This window comes from Pleurodeles waltl, chromosome 11 (genome assembly GCF_031143425.1).
Source record: "Pleurodeles waltl isolate 20211129_DDA chromosome 11, aPleWal1.hap1.20221129, whole genome shotgun sequence".
In the NCBI taxonomy this organism is placed as follows: domain Eukaryota; kingdom Metazoa; phylum Chordata; class Amphibia; order Caudata; family Salamandridae; genus Pleurodeles; species Pleurodeles waltl.
The window spans coordinates 326428421-326453614 of record NC_090450.1 but is presented as its reverse complement, the minus strand read 5'-3'; the positions used below and the strand labels follow the sequence as shown (position 1 = coordinate 326453614).

Here is a 25194-nt window from a genome sequence, read left to right as displayed (position 1 = left end):
TCACAGCCTGACTAGCTGCTTAACCGTTGATAATTTTTGGGGTTACAAACTCCCATTCTGATAATTGATTTCCTGACACCAAATGTGATTTAGAGTCTGAGTTTCAGAAGTTTATGTTGGGGGGTCTGCTCCCTTTGAAGTGCCCACTCCTCGGCACTCTCTCTTCCTTCTAAAAGCAGTCTGTCACAGCAGGTTTGACTCCAAAGCTGATATCCCCACAACACAGGTCCTGGGAGTGACTAGAAGAACTCCGATTCTGCGGTGTATTGTGCCATTCACAAGCCCACAAACACCCAGCAGTTGTACACAACATATACGTACTGCACAGCACCACATCCTTCATGTATTGTTCCCTTTGTAGATACACATACACCCAGCATATACTTGTAGCGAACATGCACTACATCCTCTATGTATTTTACCATTCACAGGCATACATATTCCAGGTACATGCATATAGCATACATGCACTGCACAGTTCTGCATTATCCCTGTATTGTACCATTCACTGGCACACATACACTCAGCACGTATACACCACCCATGCACCACGCAGCACTACACACCAGACCAATTTAGGCCAAGGGTGAGTTAAGCACACAGCAGTGGAACTGTTAATGGGTGAGCCTGTTGGCCTTACTCTAGTGACACAGGCAAAATAGCCTGTTCACTCCCACTATTCACTACACAGTATGCTAGCACAATGAGGGTAGGGCTTTCAGTTCTTCTTTTGGTTCAGCAAGACCACAATCCTTGAGGCAGGCCTATGTCATGGAGCATACACATGATACGCCTTTGCTTAGGACAATTAAAATCAGCATTAGGGATCCAGACATCAAGGCCAGTTGTGGCACTCAGGGTAGGGGTGTGCATCGATTATCATGCAAATGACTTTTCCATCCCAAAACGTACGAACATCAGCAAGCCACAGTGTATTACTTTGGAGAATGTTGCAAGTAAAGCTGATTCATTTTCCCTATATGTTTGGTATATGAACCTCTCAGCATGTGCCACCAGCTTCTAATTCCACCAAACAAATACAGGCCAGGTACAGGGAGTCTAGACAGCTTCAGGATCGTAGAGGTAGAAGGCACTGTAACTTCATGATGTCATTGCTGCACTGAATCTGTTAAGGTGTAAGTCATACAAACTTGTGCTAGTTTCAATCAATCTGATCTAATTCTAAATGAGGTAAAGTAACTGTTAACATAAAGATGGATCAGCCAGTGTTTGTAATCCTCAACTCATTTTGGAGATCTTAAATTTCATTGTTGAGATCATAATTTTATTTCTTAATGTATTATTTTATAAAAAATGTTACATTTTTAGTTATCGTCTAAAATGGAGTTAGCTTAAAACCTGATTACCTAGCATCACCCTTCTGGGTTCTATCTTCAGTAAGAAGAGAAACATTCACTTGGAACTTTGTTATGGGTAAAAAAGGCCCCATCCTTGTTTGTCAAGAGATTTCATGCCACAAAAAAGGCATAAGCTTTGGGTATGCACTTTCTCACAACAACAGACTTGCTCTCTAGTTTTAACCACAAATGTCATTGCAATTCAGAAGTACTCATTCATTGATTGAAACTATGGGACTTTGAGCATTACCTACTGCAAACAGTTCAAGAGTGAGTTGGTAAAGATTTATATAGTTCACTACTGAAAACTAACCTTGTTGAGGTTCTTTATAATGAGCTAAGATCCGCAGTGCCTTGCTACAGTTTAACAAAATCATGTTTCTTATGCCCATAACTCAAAGTCCATTGATCTTGTTCCAGGCCAAACACTAGTTTAAGCTTGATCTAGAGAAGAGAATAAAAACTTCTGACCACCTGGGTTGTATGAAATGTAGTAACTTGCAATCTATTGAGATCTGCTGTGTTTAAAGCCAGTGTACTTAAGTAACTTTATAGGTGCCTCTCCATACAGGACCTTGTGCTTCAGTTCTCTAAACTGCACCCTAGTGCCATTTGTCAGACAGTGGAGGATTCAGCACATTTCTGACCCATGGCCCTTTTTTTGTGCAAACTTACTTCTCGCCTAACTGCAGTGTTCTGCATGATCTGGAATTGGCAAAGAAGGTTAGATGGAGTTCCTCCCTCTCCCACCCCTGGCCCCACGCAGCCTTCATACAGGCCACTGCGGTAATAAAACCTGGAGCTGATTAGAGCAGCTCTTGTAGGAGGCTGGCCTGGCTTGTAGTGGGTACCAAAGGTACTTGCACCCTGTGCCAGGTCCAGTTATCCCTTATTAGTAGAATAGAGGTGTTTCTAGCAGCTTAGGCTGATAGAAGGTAGCTATGGCAAAGCAACTTAGGCTGAACTAGGGGACATGCAAAGCTCCTACTATACCACTTATATCATATGCACAATATCATATGAAAACACAATACACAGAGTTACTAAAAATAAAGGTACTTTATTTTTATGACAATATGCCACAGGTATCTCAGTGAGTACCCTCAGTAAGAAGGTAAGTAATATACACAAGTTATATGTACACAAACCCAAAACAGGTAAGTAAGAGTCAGAAAAGTAATGCAAACAGTGTAGAATTACAATAGGTCTAGGGGCAACACAAACCATATACTCCACAAGTGGAATGCGAATCACAAATGGACCCCAGACCTATGGGAGCTTGTAGAGGGTCGCTGGGACTGTACGAAAACAGTCAGGGTATCCAAGATACCCCACCCTTAAAAGTAGGAGTAACGTACACCTACTACCCCAAAAGGACACTATAGTCGTGATAGGGGGATTCTGCAAGAACAACAAACACCAGCATTGCACTGAAAACGGATTCCTGGACCTGAGGACCTGCAAAGCAAGGGGACCAAGTCCAGTAGTCGCGACAGTGTCCGGGGGGCAGGAGCCCAGGAAACCCCGGATGAAGGTGCAAGGAAGCTGCCTCCGGATGGAAGAAGCTTGGAATTCTGCAAGAACGAAGAGGACAAGGAACTTCTCCTTTGGATGGAAGATGTCCCACGTCGCGATGAAGGTTGCAGAAGTGTTCCCACGCAGAAATACTGCAAACAAGCCTTGCTAGCTGCAAGGGTTGCGGTAGTGGTTTTTGGGTGCTGCTGGGGACCAGGAAGGACCAGGATGTCGCCCCTTGGAGGAGGAGAGAGAGGGGGACCCCAGCAACTCAGAGAGCCCCCACAGAAGCAGGCAGCACCCGCAGAAGTACCCGAACAGGTACTTAAAAGATTTGTGAGCCAGAGTCCACGCAGAGTTACAAAGAAGGGTCCCACGACGTCGGAGGCCAACTCAGCGGGTTGAGCACTGCAGGACGGAGTGCTGGGGACCCAGGCTAGGCTGTGCACGAAGGAAATCCTGGCAGAGTGCACAGGAGCCAGAGCAGCTGCAAATCATGCAGTACACAGGTTTTCAGTCTAGCGTGGGGAGGCAAGGACTTACCTCCACCAATCTTGGACTGAAGGGTCACTGGACTGTGGGAGTCACTTGGATAGAGTTCCTGTGTTCCAGGGACCACACTCGTCCAGATGAGAGGGGACCCAGAGGACCGGTGATGCAGTCTTTTGGTGCCTGCGTTAGCAGGGGGAAGATTGAGTCGACCCACGGGAGATTTCTTCTTGGCTTCTGGTGCAGGGTGAAGGCAGGTGACCCCCAGAGCATGCACAACCAGGAAACAGTTGAGAAAGCCGGCAGGATGAGGCGCTACAATGTTGCTGGTGGTCGTCTTGCTACTTTGTTGCGGTTTTGCAGGTGTCCTGGAGCAGTCAGCGGTCGATCCTTGGTAGAAGTTGAAGAGGGAGATGCAGAGGAACTCTGGTGAGCTCTTGCATTCGTTATCTGTAGAATTCCCCAGAGGAGAGACCCTAAATAGCCAGAAAAGGAGGTTTGCCTACCAAGAAAGGAGAATTGGCTACCAAGAGAGCTCAGAGCCTATCAGAGGGGGTCTCTGACATCACCTGCTGGCACTGGCCACTCAGAGCAGTCCAGTGTGCCCCCAACACCTCGGTTTCCAAGATGGCAGAAGTCTGGGACACACTGGAGGAGCTCTGGGCACCTCTCCCTGGGAGGTACTGGTCAGGGGAGTGATCACTCCCTTTTCCTTTGTCCAGTTTCACGCCAGAGCAGGGCTGGGGGATCCCTGAACCGGTGTAGACTGGCCTGCGCAGAGATGGGCACCATCTGTGTCCATCAAAGCATTTCCAGAGGCTGGGGGAGGCTACCCCTCCCCAGCCCTTCACACCTATTTCCAAAGGGAGAGGGTGTAACACCCTCTCTCAGAGGAAATCCTTTGTTCTGCCTTCCTGGGCCAGGGCTGCCTGGACCCCAGGAGGGCAGAATTGTTTATGAGGGGTTGGCAGCAGCTGCAGTGGAAACCCCAGAAAGGCAGTTTGGCAGTACCCGGGTTCTGTGCTAGAGACCCGGGGGAGCATGGAATTGTCCCCCCATTACCAGAATGGTATTGGGGTGACAATTCCATGATCTTAGACATGTTACATGGCCATGTTCCGGAGTTTCCATTGTGATGCTATACATAGGTAGGGACCTATATATAGTGCACGCGTGTAATGGTGTCCCCGCACTCACAAAGTCCATCGAATTTGCCCTGAACAATGTGGGGGCACCTTGGCCAGTGTCAGGGTGCCCACACACTAAGTAACTTGACACCCAACCTTCACAAAGTGAAGGTTAGACATATAGGTGACTTATAAGTTACTTATGAAATAGGAAATAGCCTGAGAGGATGCAAGGAGACACAGTTACCTTGTGGTTTTCATATACTGCTCAGTGAAAGATAAAGTAGACACGTGGATTACACAGAAAATGACTGTGTGTGTGTGTGTTCAGATTAGGGCAGCAATGTTGTCCGATCATGTATCAGGGTTGGTGTGGCCCAAGGAATAATATACAGATTTTAAGTGTGTGCATTTGGCTTTGTGCTCGAATTAGAGGAGTACTGCTATCAGATCAGGGCCCAGATTCTATCATAGTGGGTCTCATTAATGACTATTATTAGACACCAAGGTGTCAGAGAAAGCTCGTAAAAGGACTTATAAGCATGAATGTTAGACTAGACTCATAATCAGAGACCTAGAGAGGAATCTAGTCTGTGTACAGCAAATACATACAGAGTAACTGGCACACTGAGTAGGCACCAAGCTGTGCAAATAAGGTACATGTATGCTCAGAAGTGTTGCCCAACTTAAGATCACACACTTCCCTGACCCCCACCACTGCAAACACTTTCGGGATATATATGAGCACTTGTATAATGTAGAACCAGTTCATTTATCGATTTGAAGATAAATTAATTTCCAGGCCATCTTCTGACGAAGGTGCACCATAGGCAGAGGAAATAAACAAGAAATGTAAGCCAGAAGAGCTTGACCATTTGGTTAAAGGCTGCCCAATCATCCTAGATGCTTGGACCAGGCAATATATGCGAGAAAGGAATAACAGAATGGAAAGGTTTCCTAGCAGTGGTCATAAAATACCTTTGGAAAACAAACGGAAACCTCCCACAGGAGGGTTTTCATAATTGTCCATCTTAAACTAGGTAAGGACAGTTGAAGAGTTCCTGATAACCATCCCAAACTGCACGTTTTACTCACAGACCAAACAGGATTCATAAAAGACAGATTTCAATGAGATAAAATATCCCACTGGCTAACAATACCAATGCCATTGAAGATGTGAAAGAGGATGCAGCTGGGCTGGTACTGGGAGCTGAGCAAGCATTTAGCCATGTCGATTGTCCATTTACAGTGTTGGTGTCTTAAAGAACGGGTATTCTTTAGAGTCATAACAGTTTAATTCAAATATGCATTAAAACAGATTTGCGAGTAGGTGCTGCCTAACTGATGTGCAATCAAAAGAGGACTGCTCGTGTTATTTGCTAAACTAGTAGCACGTCTACTTCAAAGAGCAGTGAGAAGCAAACTTTACCACCTCAGTTTCATACAATTTAATTGCAATAATAAATGGTATCCTTTAGAGGTGCGGCCAGCACTTGTTTCATGATAACACTCCACAAAGAGCTTTCTCTCATACTGTACCAAAAGGTCAGCAGTGCTGAGATAAATAATATTTAGGTTGTTTATTTTAAATCCAAATTATTCTTGGGTCAGTTCTAAAACATAGCATCCTTAATGGTTGGCCAACTTTATGGCAGAAAACATGGTAATGTGCAGTTAACGAATCACTACTAGCAAATCGGACTCCTGACTAGCTGTAGGTTGTTATTTACTTTAACATAATACTAGTTGATATTTACTGCAATAACGTTTAAGTCTGTCACTCAGCAGGGTAATTGCAGTAGCTGAGTGTTAGTGAGCAGGCACGGACACTGGAGGCTTATGTCTGCCAAGAAACACACACATTTGATAAGGCTGACAAAAATAAAGAACAGCAGGTAAACCTGAGGAAGAGAGCTGTTTCCAAAGAGGAGACACTAGAGGCACCTCACAGTCTATGACTGAACCGCACTGACAGAATATGGAACTCCTAAGGACACAGCAATAAAAACCAAAGGAAAATAGTTCAAGTGCACGTCTTCAATGAGGACGTAGACCCTCTGAAGCATCTGATATGGTTTTATATATGTGACTGGTTGTCTGCTGCCTGGAAAGGACAGTACCCTCTAGCGCACGTGTTGGTTTAATTCTGTGTTGGCAAAAACAGTTGTGTCCTCTTGGTCGGGAAGGTTGTTGTGCAGGAGTTTTACTGGATGAAAGTATTTCACACCTGCTTTTTTGGAATGATCTACTGTGCAAACCCGTTGGGAGTTATGGGCAAAACATTGCATTACTTCCTTCCCAACAGACTGCAGTATCATACTGGCAATGGAACCTGTTGTAATTATAATAAAATATGAACGCTGTACTTGATTGAAGTAGTTTATTCATCACTTCGACACCTCCAAGTCACGTACCATCTCACACTCTAGCTCCTCTGACAAAATTCTAAGTTAGACTCTGGGAGCTTCCAAAGAACGTGGTTAAGGGGGGATGGGAACCAACTATGATTAGAGTTCATAACTAGGAAAAAGGGCAAGTGCATTACTTCTAAATATCATACATATAATTATTATGCATACCATTAAGTGAACTATGTAGTTTACAACACATGTCCCTTATTCATGAAGGACAAGAATTTAAGTTCAACCAAACTGTAATATCATACCATTTGAGGACCACAGGTAAGATTCCAAATACAGCAGAGCATTTAGGCTTGTGTAATTTGCTGACCAGGAAATATGGTACAAAATGACTTGGTGATGAAGTCTCTGAGCCATTGACTCATTCCATTCAAAGTGAGTCCCTTTTTTTATAAGCTTCTTTAGGGGTACAACAATGTCTACAACATTTCATAGAAATCGCGGCATGTATTCGACTAACCCTAAGAATGATTTTAATTCATTTTTATTGGATGGAGGTGGTGCTCCTTTACTGCCTCAATCAAATCTAGTTTAGGTTTTATTCCATCTTTTGATATTGTGTGTCCTAAATAGTCTACCGACCTCCTGCCAATCTGGCACTCCTCCAGCTTTAAGGTTAAGCCTGCATCACGTAAAGCCATGAACACTAACTTAAGGGATTTATTATGCTTCTCTTCAGATTCACCATAAACCAGAATGTCATCTTGATAGCTACAAATTTTATGAATACTTTTGAAGATTTGTTATTATTCTTTGAAAAACTGCAGCAGCAGACGCCAGTCCAAATGGCGTTCTGCAGAATCTTTAGGCTCCAAATAGGGTTATGAAAGACGTGTATGATTTGGAGTCCTTGTGAAGTTCTACTTGGTGGTATGCTGACAATAGGTCTATCACACTGAAGTGGAAGGCCTTACAAATCATACTTAACAACTCATGTATTCTGTCTACGCAGATGTTTTTATTCAGGTCTCTTAAGTCCACACATAGTCTTATTCAATTTCCTTTCCCTTTATTAGCAACTACAATGGGTGCTAACCATTCACAACTTTCTATTGGTTCTGTTAATCCTAATTCTTCTAACCTTTTAAATTCTTCTTTTAATGGTTCTTCCATTAGGTGTGGTACTACCCTTGCGTTGTGTAATACAGGACGATTGTTGTTCTTAGTTTAATTTTGTGCTGGTAGTTTTTAAGGACTCAGTTCGTTTTCAGACAACTCTGGGAATTCATTACAGATCTCATTTTCTACGGAAGGTCTTTCACACAACAGAACTTGTTCTGAATCATTTGGGTCTAATTTTATTCCCAATTCCTTCTGATGCCCCCATCCTAGTAGGTTTGACCCTCGTTTAGTTACATACACCTTGGCCACTGTGGAGCGATTTTTTTAATTGAATGGATACATTTCTCATCCCTAGTATTGGAATTTGATCTTTGTTGTATCCACTGGACTTTGTCGGCCTCTCGTAGTTAATAGCTTTTTTTTACCTAGTTTACTGTCAAACACTGTACTTTCAATTAACGTGTACGGAGAACAAGAATCTTCAAAGACAGTTATTTCTTCTCCATCCATAGTTATGGTGCATGTAGGGTATACATTTTTGATACTCATGCCCTCTCTTTCTTCTTGGAATATTAATTTCTCTTTAGTATGTTCCTCACCTCTGCCCATACCATGTACTTGTTTGACCCCATTGTTCCTGCATACCCTGGCATAGTGTCCTTTCTTGTTGCACTTCCAATGTGTACCTTGGCGGGCAGGACATTCTGGTTATTTGCTGGATGGTTATTGTTTCCACATCTTTAACAATTATATTTTCTACTATTTTGTACAGTTTTCTGTTTAAATTTGGTATCTGGTTGTTTTTCTTTAACTTCCAATATTTTAGAATTACTCACTACACTATCCTGTAACTCATGTATTTCTTCATTGTGAATTTGTGGATTTATTTATTTCATACGTTCGGCTGTATGCTCAATTCCTTTGGCTATATCTATTGCATCATTCAGATCAGGATTTAAGGTGAGTAACTTGTCCTGTATTTTTGCATTGTTTGTACATCTGACTAATTGGTCCCGAATTAGTGAATCCTTTAGAGTACCAACATCACATGTATTTGCGAGCCCTCTGAGTACAGCAATATAACTAGCCATTTTTTTGTTCTTTTCTTGGACCCTGCGAAATAATTTGTGTCTTCCTAGAATCATATTAATTTTCCCACTAAAATGTTCTTTCAGATTTTTTAAGGTAGTTTGGTACACATCCAATGACTCTGTAACGGGATCTTCGTTACTTACTGTAAGTTCTCCTAAATGTTCATATATTTTCCTTCCTTAAACCCCTAGGTTATGTAATAATATATGCTGTTCCTGAAAGCTGTAAACCTCTCACCCCCAATGGCTACCAAGTAGGATTAGAATAATTTAAGACAGGTGGTTATACATTAGGGCCTATGTATACTGTGTTACAATATTTGGTTCACACTATATATTATATAACTTTACCTAACAATTTGTAAAATACTGTTGTACATTAGAAATTAATTTATTTTTATTTATTTCCCTTTTAGATGTCTTCTGCGATTGGATTCTTATCGCAGCTGCGCCTGTCAGCGTGACAGGCTAGAAAGTCCTCCTCTCTTCCAGATCGTTCTATTTCAAAACCAGTCCCCGTGTTCGAGGGCAACTCCCGCCCTTGAGTGCTGTGCCTGTCGGCGTGACAGGCTAGAATAACGCTGAGATTACCAAGGCACCTTCAGCCCCAAATCTGTGTCTGCGACGTGAGTGCTGTGCCTGTCAGGGTGACAGGCTTGAACAGCACTGAAATTACGAAGGGCACATTCTGCCCCCAATCTGCATCTGCAACGTGAGAGCTATGCCTGTCAGCGTGACAGGCTAGGACACAGCAGAGACCACAAATCACGCTGTGCATGCCCTGCGCACCCTCCTCCATCAAAACGATCGTAGTCCCAAAGATGTTTGTTTCTCCGGTCAGATGCGAGCCTTGGCTCGAAGGAAGAGTAATGACCTGCATATCAAAGCATGCCGCGTCGAGTCCACCAGAGCCGCGGCAGTGCCAAAACACGAGCCCACTTTCTCACAGTGTGCTGGCTGAGTCTGTCATTGCTGCATCATAGTTAATTATCATACTACCGCTGAACAGAACAGAGAACAATCTCCCGCAAGTTCCAAAATGCGTGGATAATAAGTAACCCACGTATTTAATATGTATATTAATTTCTCTGTCTCTCATAAGACTGTGAATGTACTTCCACCGTTTAAAGAATTTATCGCTCACACTGACCTTATCTCGGTCATCACGCTGCGTCCTTCTTGTTCGTGATGACGACTGTACTTCTTATTTATGAAGTTTCTCAGTGCTTTAAACATCCGAAATCACAGTGGTAGAGGTGTTGCGCTGTCCCCTGCACAGCCAGGTCCCATTCTTCCTTACCAGTGTTGTAATTATGGTAAAATATGAACGCTGTACTTGATTGAAGTAGTTTATTCATCACTTCGACACCTCCAAGTCACGTACCATCTCACACTTGAGTTCCTCTGTCAACATTCTAAGTTAGACTCCGGGAGATTCCAAAGGACGTGGTTAAAGGGGGCGGAAGGGTGTGAACGAAACATGACTAGAGTTATTAACTAGGGAAAAGGGAGAGTACATTACTTCTAAATATATTACATATAATTATTATGTATACCATAAGTGAACTATGTAGTTTACAACAGAACCTTTGGCCAGCTTGAGGTTGATCATATTAACCTGGTTCCCCTGACATGCAACAAGGTACACATAATTTAATTCTTTGATTTTACTCCCAGCTTACATAACCACAATTGCAGGGTGTGCTGCTTTTAATAATTTATATTTTGGTTCTTCTGGAAAAGCTATAAGATTATATTTATTCTAAACCAGTGTATATTTGGGGTTTGGATGACCTACAAACATTATTGTGGACATGCATGGGCTTTAGGATAAATGTGAGGGCACCTATGAGAGTCTTGCATTGAAACCTTGGTATGTTGGGAGGAGACAGGACCAGAATAGTGCTTGATGGCTCTTTGTTTCTCATTCTCAGATTGTAATAGGGCAGCAGAACAGCTGAAGAACAACCCGCGACACAAATGTTATCTTGAGGGAGTCTCACTGCATCAGTTGGAGAAGCTGTTTGGCGTGCTCCGGGGTCATCTGAGGGGACAGGACCTGTCTCAGACTCTTGAGGATATTAGGCGGGAGACCACACTTGACCCAGAGGAAGATCTGAACAAGTTGGATGATAAAGAGCTAGCTAAACGGAAGAGTCTGATGGATGAAACATTTGAGAAAAACCGCAAGAGAAAGGAAGACCCTGACTTCAATTACAATGTAGAAGTGGAGTTCCCACAGGATGGGCAGCTTGAAAACTGTGAATGGGATGCTGAATCTGATGATGATGTCTAATGGTCTTTACAAAAATAGTAGTTGGTGACTAGAAGCTAGCATAGGCCGGGGAAAGTATTCTGGAAATATTAGTCTTAATCACATACCTATTTTTGAAGTTGGGAAAGGAAAAAGCTTGGATGTTCCCCATTCGAAATCTGAACTTGCCTGTGTCTGCCCGTTTTATCTAACCATTCTGATGCTCTGCCTTCCAAAAAGTGTTCTTCTGCCTGTTATCATGGATTAGCAGACTTGGGTCTGCCAATTGGAACTGATTATTTAGTTCTCCGTCTATCCCGGGATAGTAACCCTATCCACCTTTCTGTGCCATAATAGCCCTTACCCTTTCAGCTAGCTGCAGCAAGCTTGTTTGTTGAAATAAGCTTGTTTTTCCTTCAGTGAAGCTGATGCTAATATCCCTTAAACGTGAACTAGCTTCAGAAAGACGTTTCAAAATTAGTTGTGAGAAGTACTGTGTGTAAATGCACCTTCTCTCGGGCTGTGTGTCTCCGATACGGGTTTTGTTTTGGTGTACATGCACTGATGGGAATGAATCTCATTTGTAAGCCAAGGCATGCCAAAATAATGTTCTGCGCTGTAGAGAAGTTGTCATTTGAAATGTAGCTTTTACTTTCTTCAATGGAACTATTACTTGAGGACTACTCGAATGATTGCTACATCTGACAACTTGAGATGAGTTGTATGAAACCATTCCTGTCCCAGTGACCAGAAGATAACCTTTTCTGATTAGCCTATTTTCTATGTCCTAAAGCTACAGACAGTATATCACTATATTTTTCATTTGACAAGATGTATACAAAAATCTGTGCTTTCAGAATAAGGACATACCTTATTTCATATAATAAGATTTTTTTAATTGAGTTAAACTACTTGACTGACCAGATACAAGTTTAAATGACATCCAACAGTTTATCCAATGGCAAAAGTGAGGAGATCCCTATTGATACACACCTTCGTTGAGTCCAGGCTACTTAGAAGAGACAGAAAGGTATGATTATAATTGATTATTTTCCTTGGAAAATATTAAGATACATCAAATTAGGAACAAAAACAAAATACTACATTATTTTAGGAATGGCCCATTTATTCTATAGAGCAGCGGTTCGTAACTGTTTGACTTCTATGGACCCACACTGAATTGTTAGAGAAAGCCAGGGACCTCTCGCCTAAGCAAATTCTATGAATTGAACCTCAAAGCATTGCAAAACATGCAAAAAAACAAATGTGCACCACACAAATGCTCAATCACATTTTCAAAACGTTTTCATATTTCCAATTTTACTTCTTTATTTATACATATTTAAAAATAAATACATTTATTAATATTATTCAGTTTTGTCATGGGCCACATGAGTGGGTGTCGCGGACCCCCAGAGATCCTCGGACCACAGGTTAGGAACTACTGCTCTGGTGAATTTTGATACATGAGCATCCTTGCACACCGCAACTATTATTAGATGAAAAATATCTTCTTGTAGAGTGATGTGAGAAAATGCGTTTTAGCAGAAAGTCCTACACACTATAGAAAAGGTGTGTTTAATTGACTTCCATCTAACAAACTCTGTGGCTTTGGAGAAGTCACTTTATCTTTTGCCATCTCAGTTACATCACTGCAGGTTTCTTTGACTGTCAGATTGTCAGGTTTTGAGAGTGTTGCCCAACAAATTGTGACAACAATCCCCCCTCTCCCCAGAAAGTGGCTCTCTCCATGGTGAGGAAGACAGACCAGACAAAGCTAAATACCAAATGGAAAGGGAAGTGGGATGACAGAGCATTAGAACATTATAGTCTGCCCAGATCTTCGTGAGTATAGCTCTCTCAGGTTTTACGTCACGTAGGGTCTTTGGTAACAGAATAATTCACTAATCAAAGAGAGCACACACAGGATTTTAGTACTGGTGAAAGACACAAACGATTCACAATGATAGAATAACAAAAAATGATACTCACCAGGGTTGAAATTGAAGCCCACACTAAGACTAAGCCAGGCAGGCGGAAAAACAGCAAGTCTGAGAATCAGATGGGAGTTTAGGACTCTTCTGGGAAGGAAATATGGAAAAACACAGCAATACGATACATTTAAAATGTAATTCAAAATCAGCATAACATGCAAAAGGTCAGGTAACTGAGGAAAGCAGAAGGGAACAATAATGAAGTTGGGGGGCTGGAAAGAGTGAACAAACTATATGGCAAGCAGAACACCGCACAGCATGGAAAGTTGCCAGACAGCTACTTTTAAGTCTTAATTTTGTTTAAATAATGATACTGCCTGTCTAGGCCGAGACATCTCACCTCTGCCCCTGGCTGAGCTGCTACTCATGGAGCCACAGCTGGCAAGATCTGGTCCACCACAGTATTAAAGGAGAATGTCCCACAAGTCCTCGTGTAAGCCCTCAAAAGATGAGTACCATACTGATTCCTGTGAAAACTCACTTCTTTTGGCCCACCTCGCTGGTGCTGGTTTTTCAGGGATTTGTTTCAAAGGAATCCACTAATCTGGTGGCATGACCAAAAGATTAAATTCTGCAATTGACCTTTCGCTCCACGTTGCTGGGGCTGGTTTTTCAAAGATTTTTTTCAAATTGATCCACTAATCTGGGGCATGAACACATGATTACATTCTACAATTGATGTTTCACTTTCCTTGAATCTAATATAGAATCCCTCTGAGATTCTTGGGACTCATCCTTTATAACCATTACAGTGGGAGCTGCGATGGATAGTGCATTCTTTACCCTGAAGATATGATTGAGAGGGTGACCGTCCAGCCATTTGGGAGTACTAGAGCTACCGCTCCCTGTCACTGTCTGTCAGTCTGAGTTTTGAAAATGGACCTAATAACGGAGTGTCAATTTGGAATCAAAAACGGACAATGACAAAAATAGAGTTGATAATCAAAATATTCTTCCTTATATTTGGAACATTTTGTCAATGGCAATCTACTTTAGATTGAATAGTAGAGATTGATGACAGTAACTGAAGGTAAGAGATTTGTTGAGAAATATCTGAAAATAGTTGAGTGTGCTAAATGGGGTTTTGAATGGAAAATGACAGAGATAAATGCAATAAGTTGTTATACGCTAGTTCGGCTAAGGGTAACCAAGCATACCAGTGTTGGTTGTTGGTTCACAATAAAGCAGCCGAGATATTGCCCCAAAGACTGATTGATGCTCTGAATCTTGCCATTCATGTGGGGATGATGACTCGTTGATTTAAAGGTGACGTGCCCTGTCGCTGTATCAGAGCACTTCAGAATTTGGAGATAAATCAGGATGATCTGTCAGTTACACACCTGAATGGTAATCCATGTAATCTGTAAATCTCCCTCATAAATTTAAGGCCAATTGAGGAGGTATGGGTATAAGTATTGTGTGTAACAGAATTAAATGTGCATATTAGAAAAAAAAGTAAACAACCAGAAAAAGAGTGTGCGTTTGTGATGGTAGCAAGTCTAACGTTTTCATTTGACCAAAATTTTCTGCACTTGGGGAGTCATGACATCTGTACAAAGCTTTACTCTGTAAATTGGTAGTGTGAGGAAGCAGTTTGCCCTTATGAAAAAACAATCATTGAGAAACATTCTTTACCTAGGCATTTTCTTTGGCCCATTCATATACTGTCAACATCATTAATTTGAATTTGACTGAGTCCAAAAACTTCTACAACTCAATGGAATTAGTTAATGTGGTGCTTGATTAATTAAAGTCGTTGCAAACACATAATCAAACAACAAAACAGTTTAAGACATTAATATACAAATGCATTTAAAAGAAAAATGTTATTCTTAAATGTACAATATGCACAGTGCAGCTCCATTAAAATCTAATTGTCAGTAAAGTGCAGTATCAGGTTCCCCAATTCTGAGGATTAAGTTATGAATCGTCCAAAAAAAAGATTCTCAAGTTGTTTTTGTCGATCATGGATGTATCGAGCATATGGGCCTTTTGGTCCAGGCCACCTGGATGCGCATCAGGTTCATGACTACTCAGCTCACCAGCAGCCAACTTCATGGACCTTAGGAGCAGTGATGAAAGCTGGCCTGATTTACCTTTCAGGTATGCTTTCACTGCAACGTTACAAGTGTGAATACTTAATCCCTTCACTGCTAGGCATTTTCCCTACCAGTACCAAGCCCCTTTTTGGCTATTAGGAGTAGTTCATGCTCAGGTCTCTAACTTTTTGTGACACATAAGCTATCCATGCCAAATTTGTGTCCCTTTCCCCCCACACCTCCTGGGGATACTAAAGATGTCAGGGTATGTAGATTCCCCTGGAGGAGACTGAGAAAATAGGCAAAATATTGCACGATTTTGAGTTTTTGGAGAAAAGTAGGGAAATGGTGCTCCAGATAAGTTTCTGGGTTTTTTTCCCTAAAAACTGCACCCACAAACGGTTTGCTGTGCTAAAGTTACTATCTTCCCAGCCTTCAGGATCACAAAGCGCTATTTTCCCTATTTTTTTGCACTCTCATCCTGCTTCTAGTTTGTGGTGGAAAACCATTGTGAAACCCATGGGTGACCAAGAAAAGCTATAGAGGGGGTCATACATGTAGACCCCCCAAGGTTTTCCCAAGGAAAATAAATGTTGAAAAAAAGAAATATTGAAAATGAGTAGGAGAAAATGGGCATTTGTGACAACATTTTCACCTGTAACTTTGTCATGATGGCAGATTGAAAAAAACATGTGTCCGCTAGACCCTTCTAGTTGTGGGGATATATAGGGTTTGTAGATTCCCAAGAACCCAAGGCACTGAGAGCAAACAACTGAGCTGCACCATACAATGTTTTGTCATTGAGCAACAAATATAGACCAATTGTTATATCTAAATAGGGAGAGTGAGAAATGGGTATCAAGGAAACATATGAATTTCTAAAATGTGCACATCATATAGAGTTTAGGAGCAGTGGTTATTTCTACTTCCCTGCATTTGTGGGTACCCATACTAGCATATGATTTGGAGGGTATTTTTCAAAATGTTATTTTTCTTATACACTGGCTTACATTTGAAAGGCACAAGTGCCATGAAATCCAATTGGTTATAACAGATGTTATACTATTCTGTGCTCCCACAAGTCTCCAAACAAAAATCTTACCTCACTTGTGTGGGTAGGCCTAGTACCCGCGACAAGAAATGGCCCAAAATGCAACATGGATGCATTGCACTTTACCCCCCAAAAAATGTACCTTCTTTTTACAATGTGGTTTTCTCTAGATTTTAGACCCTAGCTCAGCTGGCACCTATGGAAACCTAGTCAACCTGTAAATGTTTTAAATCTAGACACCTAGGGGTATCCAGGGTGGGCTGATGCGTGGCTCACACCGCATTTTCTTAACCTAGAATCCCCTGCAAACCTCAAACTTTGACTGAAAAAAAAAAAACACATTTCACACACATTTCTGTATTGCAAAGTTCTGGAATTTGTGGGGAGCCACAAACGTCCTTTCACCCAGCTAAGTCTTCCGTTAAAAATTGTACCTCACTTGATAGGCAGACCTAGTGCCCGCAACAGGAGATGGCCCAAAATGCTACATGAAGGCAGCAAATTTTTCCACTGAAAACTGACCCTCTTTCTTTAAAGTGATTAGCTTTAGATTTTGGACTCTAGGTCAGCGAGCACCTAGGGAAACCAAGCTAACCTGTACTTTTTTTAAAACTAGATACCTAGGGGTATCCAGGGTGGGCTGATTTGCATGGCTCTCACCACATTTGTTTTAGCCAGAATCCCTTGCAAACCTCAAACTTTGACTAAGAAAACACATTTCTGTGATTCAAAGTTCTGGAGTCTGCGGGGAGCCACAAACTTCCTTCCACCAGGCATTCCCCCAAATCTCTAGATACCAATGGTATCTCACTTGTGCGATTAGACCTAGTGCCCGCTAAGGAAATGGGCCAAAACGCAACATGGACGCAGTTTATTTGGGGGCGTGGCCTGGGGCCGATGGAGCTGCACGCATCGTGCGACGCTCCCGGGCCACAAACCGGGCCCGACGCATGAATCCTGCCATAATAACGACCGGAGGTCTTGAAAATTGGAGAGGTGGTCGGAGGGCATCCCGCACGGGTAGGGACCGCAGCGCCCCTACTTTGAAGTGGATTTTGACCGAAATTTGCCCTGACTGCTCCACGGCTGCCGCGACCCAAAATGGCGGCTGCGTCGGAGCAGTGAACCCATCGCGGCTGCGGCCCTCGGCTGGGGGAGAGCAGCGGACCCGCAGTGGTGAGGTCCCCCACGCCACCTATCGAAGTGCCACAGGGGTACAAGGCCCTTTGTCTCTGACGGCGAGAGTAATGATATGAAGTGGAGCACTGGCGGACCTTGGGGAACGTAGCAAGACTTAGATGAGGTGCGGAGCCCCTGGAACTTCGGGTGAGAGAGGGACGGCTCCGATGGGTCGGATCCCCGGCTGCCATGAGGCCAGTGAGACTGTGAAGGCAGCCTGCTGAGGCAGGAGCTAATACTGGCACATTGAGGGGAATCGGGGACCTCGTTCTCATACGCCCCGGAGATCCATGATATCACGCACAACGGCTGCCCGGTTGGAAGGGGGAAACGGGGATACCGGAGCTGCACCCTCCCTTGTTTACCAGAACATTATGCGGATGTCGCTGACTGATGCCCTACCAGAGGTGAGATCTTAGCTCTGCCTTTCTGCATTCTCCGGTTGCTCTAACCGGCGACTAGCACATACATAACTGCAGGGGAACACCCTCGTGGACGAGCTGCCCAAAACAGAGGATATCTCGCAGTGCTTCCCATGTAAGAGTGCTGGGACTGGAGAAAGACGACACCCGGGTTGGACGACGTTGGCGAACAGTACCACCTTCTACTAATTTTAACGACCATCGCCTACCTGAGGCGAGTTGCTCTCCTATTACAATGGTAAAACCCAAAAAACACGACATTCCTCACCCACTGAGAACCCACCGCCAACACCCACCAAGGGTTTACAAGCTGGCCATGAGCAACAAGAAACAACTCCGGACACTGTGCTGCTGGCCATTAAAGAATCCCGCGAAGCACTAGTACGCAAGATTTGCGAGGGGAGTGTTGATATGGATCCGCCTGGGTGTCCTTTGCAGGTTCTCCATACCTTGATTGACACGGAAGGGAGATATGTAGTGATTTCTGGTAGATTGGACGGGAGGGAGGTAACCCTTGCGGGACTCTACGCCCCAAATCACGACCAGGGGAAATTTCTAGATCGATTATCGCTGGTCATGAGTACGCTCCTCACCCGCACCACACTAACTGAAGGGGACTTTAATTGTGTAATTGATGCCACAATGGACAGATCGCACCCACCATTGTTGCAATCCAAAATCCATAAAACAGCATTGTACTTTCTGCAGTGGCAGAGACACTGGCAACTAACGGATTGTTGGCGCAAACTTAACCCCCTCTACAGAGAGTAGTCTTTTTACTCAGCAGGCCACGATCTGCACGTACGACTGGACACCTTTTTGGCCTCTCCGGATGTGCAATCTGCAGTGACGAAGGCAGAGTATCTTGGCCGCACCATTTCGGATCATAATCCCTTACTAATTTCTTTGACCTGGTGCGGTGAGAGACCTTTGATTCCCACTTGGCCCCTAAGAGCCGAATCCCTTGAGGACAAAGCTTTTAAGGCTCTAATGAGTACGCATACCACTGATTTCTTTAGGAACAATGCTGAGACTGCTTCGTCTAGATCCATCGAATGGGAATCCTTTAAAACAGTGATTAGGGGATATTGTATTGGCACGACTGTAGGAGTACGTAAGGTGTTGGAGACTGAGCTAGACGGTCTCGAGGATTCCCTTAGAGATCTTGAACGCAAACACCCGGCACAGCCCGACCTCTCAACACAACTGGAAGAGACAAGGGCTGGAATAGCGGAAGCTAACTTTAGACTGTCTCATTTTGATTATAAGCAACTTTTACAGAGGCAGCACGCGGAGGGTGATAAGGCGGGTGCCCTCCTGGCCTGGTTGGTTAATCCACCTCAGCAACAAACCATAGTGGTAGATCTGGAGGTTACCCCGAGTACCAAAGTGTATGGACAGAAGGAGATTAATGCTACCTTTCTCAAATATTACTCGGAGCTATATGCCCCTCCCACCGCATTACTGAGCGATGCTCAATTACAAGAACTGGGAAACCTCAACTTCCCTACATTGGGAGTGGAGGATAGAATAGCCGTGGCGACTCCCATATCACTTGCAGAAATCAAGACTGCAATTCAGAGTATGGCCAGGGGCAAGGTCACGGGAGTGGATGGTCTTCCCCTGGAGTTTTACCTTATGTACCAGGATTTACTAGCTCCCCAACTCAGTATATTATATGCGGAGGCATGGAATAATAATAGCTTGCCTCCTTCCACTACGGAAGCTATAATGATTCCTCTTTTGAAACCCACCAAATCCCCAACGGACGTTCGATCATAACGCCCACTATCAATGTTGAACTTAGATTATAAAATACTAAGCAGGGTGCTGGCTAACGGACTTCTACCACACATGTCCTCGTTGATCCATCAGGACCAATCGGGATTTATCCCACAGCGTAGCACTGCCCAAAATATTCGACAACTGATTTCACTCCTTCATGCCCTGCCTTATGATGCATCTAGAGCAGTGATCATCTCAATAGATGTCGAGAAGGCTTTTGATAGCCTGCGATGGGACTACCTGGAGCGAGTCATGCTACAGCTGGGACTGGGGGAAGGTTTCGTTAAATGGACGAGGCTTCTTTACACAAACCCCACCGCACGAGTGCGCACAGGCCGCACAATATCCCCTTCTTTTGCCATAGGTAGGGGCACTAGACAGGGCTGCCCGCTGTCACCTTTACTCTTTGCCTTAGCGGTTGAACCTCTCGCCCAGTCGGCTAGATCCCAGAGGTTTTATGAAGGCATTACAATCAATGCCTGGACACATCATATTGCCCTATATGCGGATGACATGTTACTTTTTCTCCAGAACGTGGAGGCCGGCCTGCCGGGAGCAATGACAATGTTGGACAACTTTGGTGCTGCGTCTGGGCTCCGGATTAATTGGGGGGAAATAGTCAAATTTACCGGCTACCAGGGGCATCAGGGAGCCTACGGACCGTCGAGGCCTCCTGTGGTCCCAGTCCACATTCAGATACCTAGGGGTTAATATCTATCACTCTGCTGAAGAACTACTGGAGGGGAATATACAGAGCACGATTAGGAATATCAAAAACAGCATGACATTCTGGCAGACGCTTCCGCTGGCGGTCACTGGGAGAGTTGCGCTGATTAAGATGATAGTGCTGCTTAGAGTGTTATACTACTTCGCAACTATTCCACTCATAATACCTAGGGTAGTATTTAAAGCAATCACGTCCTTGATTACAGGATTTATATGGGGACCCAGCAGACATAGGATTGCGTTGTGCACCCTCCAGAGACCGACAGCGGAGGGTGGTATAGCCGTTCCCGACTTCGAATTAAATTACTGGGCGAGCCAACTCCAGTGGCTGGCACAGTTTCTCAGAGCACCTCCAGTGGGGGAGGCCCTGAGAGCCCCTCTCCACTGCTCCTGAGATAGAATTTTGGGCATACAACTAAACCCCAAAAAACAGAATAGGCCGCTGCCGGTAGAGTGCGAGGCATCACGTTACTGCTGGGAACAATACCTAAAGAGAACGCACACCAGAGCTCCATACTCACCAGAAGCCCCCCTGACTTGCTTGAAGTCTATCGCGGCAAATCATGTGATAGGGGGCATCGCCCGATTCATATAATTTCTGATCGACACCATAGGGGCTCTATATAATAATGGGAGACTATGTACCTATGCAGAACTACAAGAAAAGTTCCAGCTTCCACCAGGGCTGTTCCTAACCTATAACGCGATTGTTAGAACTCTCCGTAAGCAATGGGGCACAGGGCTGGAGGACCCCCCCAGACATCTTACTTGTGACCAACTATGCACTATAGGAGACCAAGGGGGGATGATATCAGGGATATATACCTCTTTGCTAACCAGCACATGTCTTCCCTTAAGTAAACTTAAGACCAAATGGCAGGGGGAGTTGGGCGTTACAATAGACGACGCACAGTGGTCCAGAATAACCTCACACATATACACAGTTTCCAGGAATGCCAGGTTTAAATTAATAAATTTATGTCTTTCATAGGGCCTACTTAACCCCCTATATGATATCAAAGATTATGGTGTAGAAAATGCCAGTTGCCCTCGCTGTGCAGAACTGGCAGCGGAACGGTTACACATGCTCTGGAGTTGCCCACTAGTTCGGGATTACTGGGTGGAGATATTTGGGGCGCTCTCCTCCTGCACGGGCAGAACATTACCCCGATCGCCCATTGTAGTGGCCTTGGGTGATTTCCCACACCCCAGCAAGCATAAAATTACAAACGGTTCATAGACCTGGCCCTGATATTAGCAAGGAGAGAAATAACTTTGCACTGGAAAGATCCGAAGGGACCACAGATAAACCGATGGAGAAATGCGTTGATTAAATGGGCGGAAGCCGAAGGGACAGTGCTATTGAGGGAGGCCCTCAGAGGCCTAAGAACTAGAGACAGTGTTCAGCATTTGAATACAATACTGGACAATTTTAGAGCACCCGACACTTCTAATTCTGATGCTGAGGCTAATCTCTCAGAACCAGACCCTGCATAACTAACCAAGATACTCATACAGGAGATTGTACAAGAGGATAACTCTGTTGTTTATTTGTGCATTGGTCTAACACATTTATGCAATTGATAGAATGTGTGGTAGGGAGAAGGGAGGGGGATCACAGAATTGTGGAGTTGTTTCGTCATATATGCGTTGTCATACAGTTATGAAGCAATAAAAGAGATGTAAAAAAAAAAAAAAAAATGGACGCAGTTCATTTTCCACCAAAAATTTACCCTCTTTTTCCAGTGTGGGTAGATCTAGGTTTTTGGCCCTAGGTCTGTCGGCATCTAGGGAATCCTAGCCAACCTGTATATTTTTTAAAACCAGACACCTAGGGGAATCTAGGATGTCATGATTTGTGTGGATCCCATTAGGTTTCATTACCCACAATGCCCTCCAAAGCTCAAACCTTGACTGAAATCTCACATTTTCCTTGCATTTCTGTGATGGCAACTTTTGGAATCTACAGGAACTCACAAAATTCCTACGACCCAGCATTGCCCCGCCTTTGCTGATAAAACCGCTGCCACACTTGTGTGGCTGGGCCTGGTGTCACAACAGGAACATATAAAAACAAGGACAATGAGAGCCCTTGTATTGAGACGCTTATTGACCTTTGGTGGATCGTTCCTATCGCTGGCACTAGGCCCAGGTAATAACCCCCATCTACCCCTCTGGGTCGGGCAGAAAGACTGTGTGTGCTAATGTTTTTGGGAAGGGGATGAAGGGAATTCCAATGCCCATTCTAGGCTGCCCCTGCCCCTATATGGATTAAAATACTAAATCCCTGGTGTCTGGTGGGCTTGATCAGGTGATGTTGCCCCCATACCATCAGACTGAAAATGGCCAAAAAAACAAAGGAAGAGTAAAAGCCTTTGCCCAAGGGGCTGCTCCCCCCTCCCTTGTGTCTAGTAGTGGATCCCTGCTTGGGGATCTCCCTCCTGCATTGATCCCCAAGCTGGGATCCACTAGGGAAGAGTACCATTGGAAAGTGGGAGATTCTCCCACTTTCCAATTATACCTTTCCAGTCTGCCTTAATGCTGTGGGGGGGGGGGGGGGGGGGGAGGTTAGGAGAGTGGTTCAACTTCCGCAATGATTGTCCTCCAATCAGAGAGACTGCATTGGGAATAGCCCGAAATGCCATTGAAACCCTCATAAAACGGTACATACAAAATACAGGTTCTGTGCTATGTGGGAGTGGTTCTTGTTGGAGTTATTACTTTGTTTGTTACTGCTGCCTTGGTATTCAAACACTTGGATTTCCTCCTGCGACTTTGATTCCTTGAGATAGCCCTGCAAGTATCAACTCATTTCACTTTCGTGTTCAGTGAAATGACGTCAGATTTTTGCTGAAAAACAAAAACAGCAAAGGGAGCTAGAGATCCTCTTCCCCAGCTACCTAGGCTGTTTTTAGCAAAAGGAAATATGTTCAAAGCATAGGGATTTCCGGCGCATGTGCAGAGGACAGAGCGGTTTCTTCCAATAAACAAGAGCACTGTGCCCGAGGACAGAACCGTTCTGTCCTCAGCACAAAAGGGGTTAACGACCTAAATTAGAGGTCTTCAAACCGTGGGGCTCACATCAGAAGGGAAAGGCATGCTCTCCACAGCAAAATTATTGTCCTTTGTCCTTCTAAAGTGTTTATGAAATTGGGGCCTGATTAATGAAAAGTTTGCGCTGACTTTGCATCATTTTTTGACCTAAAAGCGGTGCAAATTTACAAAATATAATTGTATTTTGTCAGTTTGCACCGCTTTTGAGTCAAAAAAATTATGCCAAGGCGGTGCTAACCTTTCATAAATCAGGCCCTAGGTTTTCACAAGCGTGAGCACTTCCTGAGGCTGTGTGATTGAAGGTCATTGCGTTCAACAATAATTGCTTGGTAACTTCAGCAATGGCTGTCCTCCGATCAGAGAGACTGCATTGGGAATAGCCCGAAATGCCACTGAAACCAGTATACATAAAGAGGTACATACAAAATACACACTCTGTGCTTTGTGGACGTGGTTCTTGTTGGAGTTATTGCTATGTTTGTCGCTGCTGCCTTGGTTTGCAAACGCTTGGATTTTCTCCTGCGACTTTGATTCCTTGACCTTCACGTTCCTGGATTTGGTCCTGTGTAGCTGCTGCCTGGTCTTTCACGGTGCTGCCTTCATCATCTTCGTGTGGATGCTAACTTGTCCTTCCTACTTCTGGATTTACTTTCTGCTGCCTGAATGTTCGTGCTGCTGTTTTGTTTTCGTTACTGCTCCTTTGAATTTTCGTGCTTCAGCTCTGAATAAATAATAGGTACTTTTGCGCGTCACCACTTGACCCTGCTTCCTACCACGTCTATTGGCAACCCAATCCACCCCTGCCCTTTTTCTTCACAATGCACACGGCACATTCAACCTCCACTGGTGTGTATATTTTATTCCATGGAAAACAAACACAGTGTGCCACCGTTCCCACAACAAGATACTGACCATCTCATCATGTTTTAAGAATCTGCAAAGTCCCTGACATGATTCTTAAGTACAACTTTATATGAAGTTATCAGTGTTCATTTTTAATACTGCCTTTCTATGTGCATCAATTGACTGAGGGGTCATTGAGGTTGTTGTAGAACTCATTTTAAAGTATTTTTTTCTTCTTACAGTTACTGTTTAAAGTATGTACTGATAAGGGGAACAAATACCCGTTTTAGTTGATTTTCCTAATTTTTGTACCAGCAGGGACAACCCGATCAGCAGAGCAGGAATGCCCCCATTCCCAGACAACATTGCCACAAGTTATCCAACTCCTCTCAGTTTGCCATGGTCTCTGATTATATGGCACACCTTATGAAAATGTGGATGTGGTGATCTATACTTCAGTCTTCTTTATGATGTCATATCTTCAAGTGTTTTATGTTCTGTAGTGGGATGTGGGCTTCTGAGTACAGTGCTGTTTATGTTGAGACAAAATAAACCTGTGCTTCCAAAACGCTTCTTCTGTTGTGCACCATGATTACTTCTCCACAATTTGTGACACACTACACTACCGACTGATCCATGCGCACCCTGACAACGAGTGCACCAAGTCAACAGTGTTTGCTTAAACCGTGTACCTGCAAGTGCCAAACGTCTGTCACTCCCAGGTGAACTGCACGCATCATCACGTCTGTACTCTACCACACAACGTGAATGTCCTCTTTAATTGG

General features: G+C 43.8%; 1 protein-coding gene across 4 annotated transcripts in view; it reads left to right on the top strand.

Annotated features, from left to right (window-relative positions):
- The window catches only part of CEP19 (centrosomal protein 19), a 148562-nt gene extending 123585 nt beyond the window's left edge, over positions 1 to 24977 (top strand). For 3 of the 4 annotated variants that reach the window (XM_069213606.1, XM_069213608.1, XM_069213607.1), the window contains exon 4: positions 10997 to 24977. In XM_069213606.1, coding sequence (XP_069069707.1) covers positions 10997 to 11358 — 362 coding nt within the window. In that variant the 3' untranslated portion in view covers positions 11359 to 24977. The remainder of the gene's footprint in view (positions 1 to 10996) is intronic. The other variant, XR_011199404.1, reaches the window with a different exon arrangement.
- Positions 24978 to 25194: the final 217 nt, after the last annotated feature.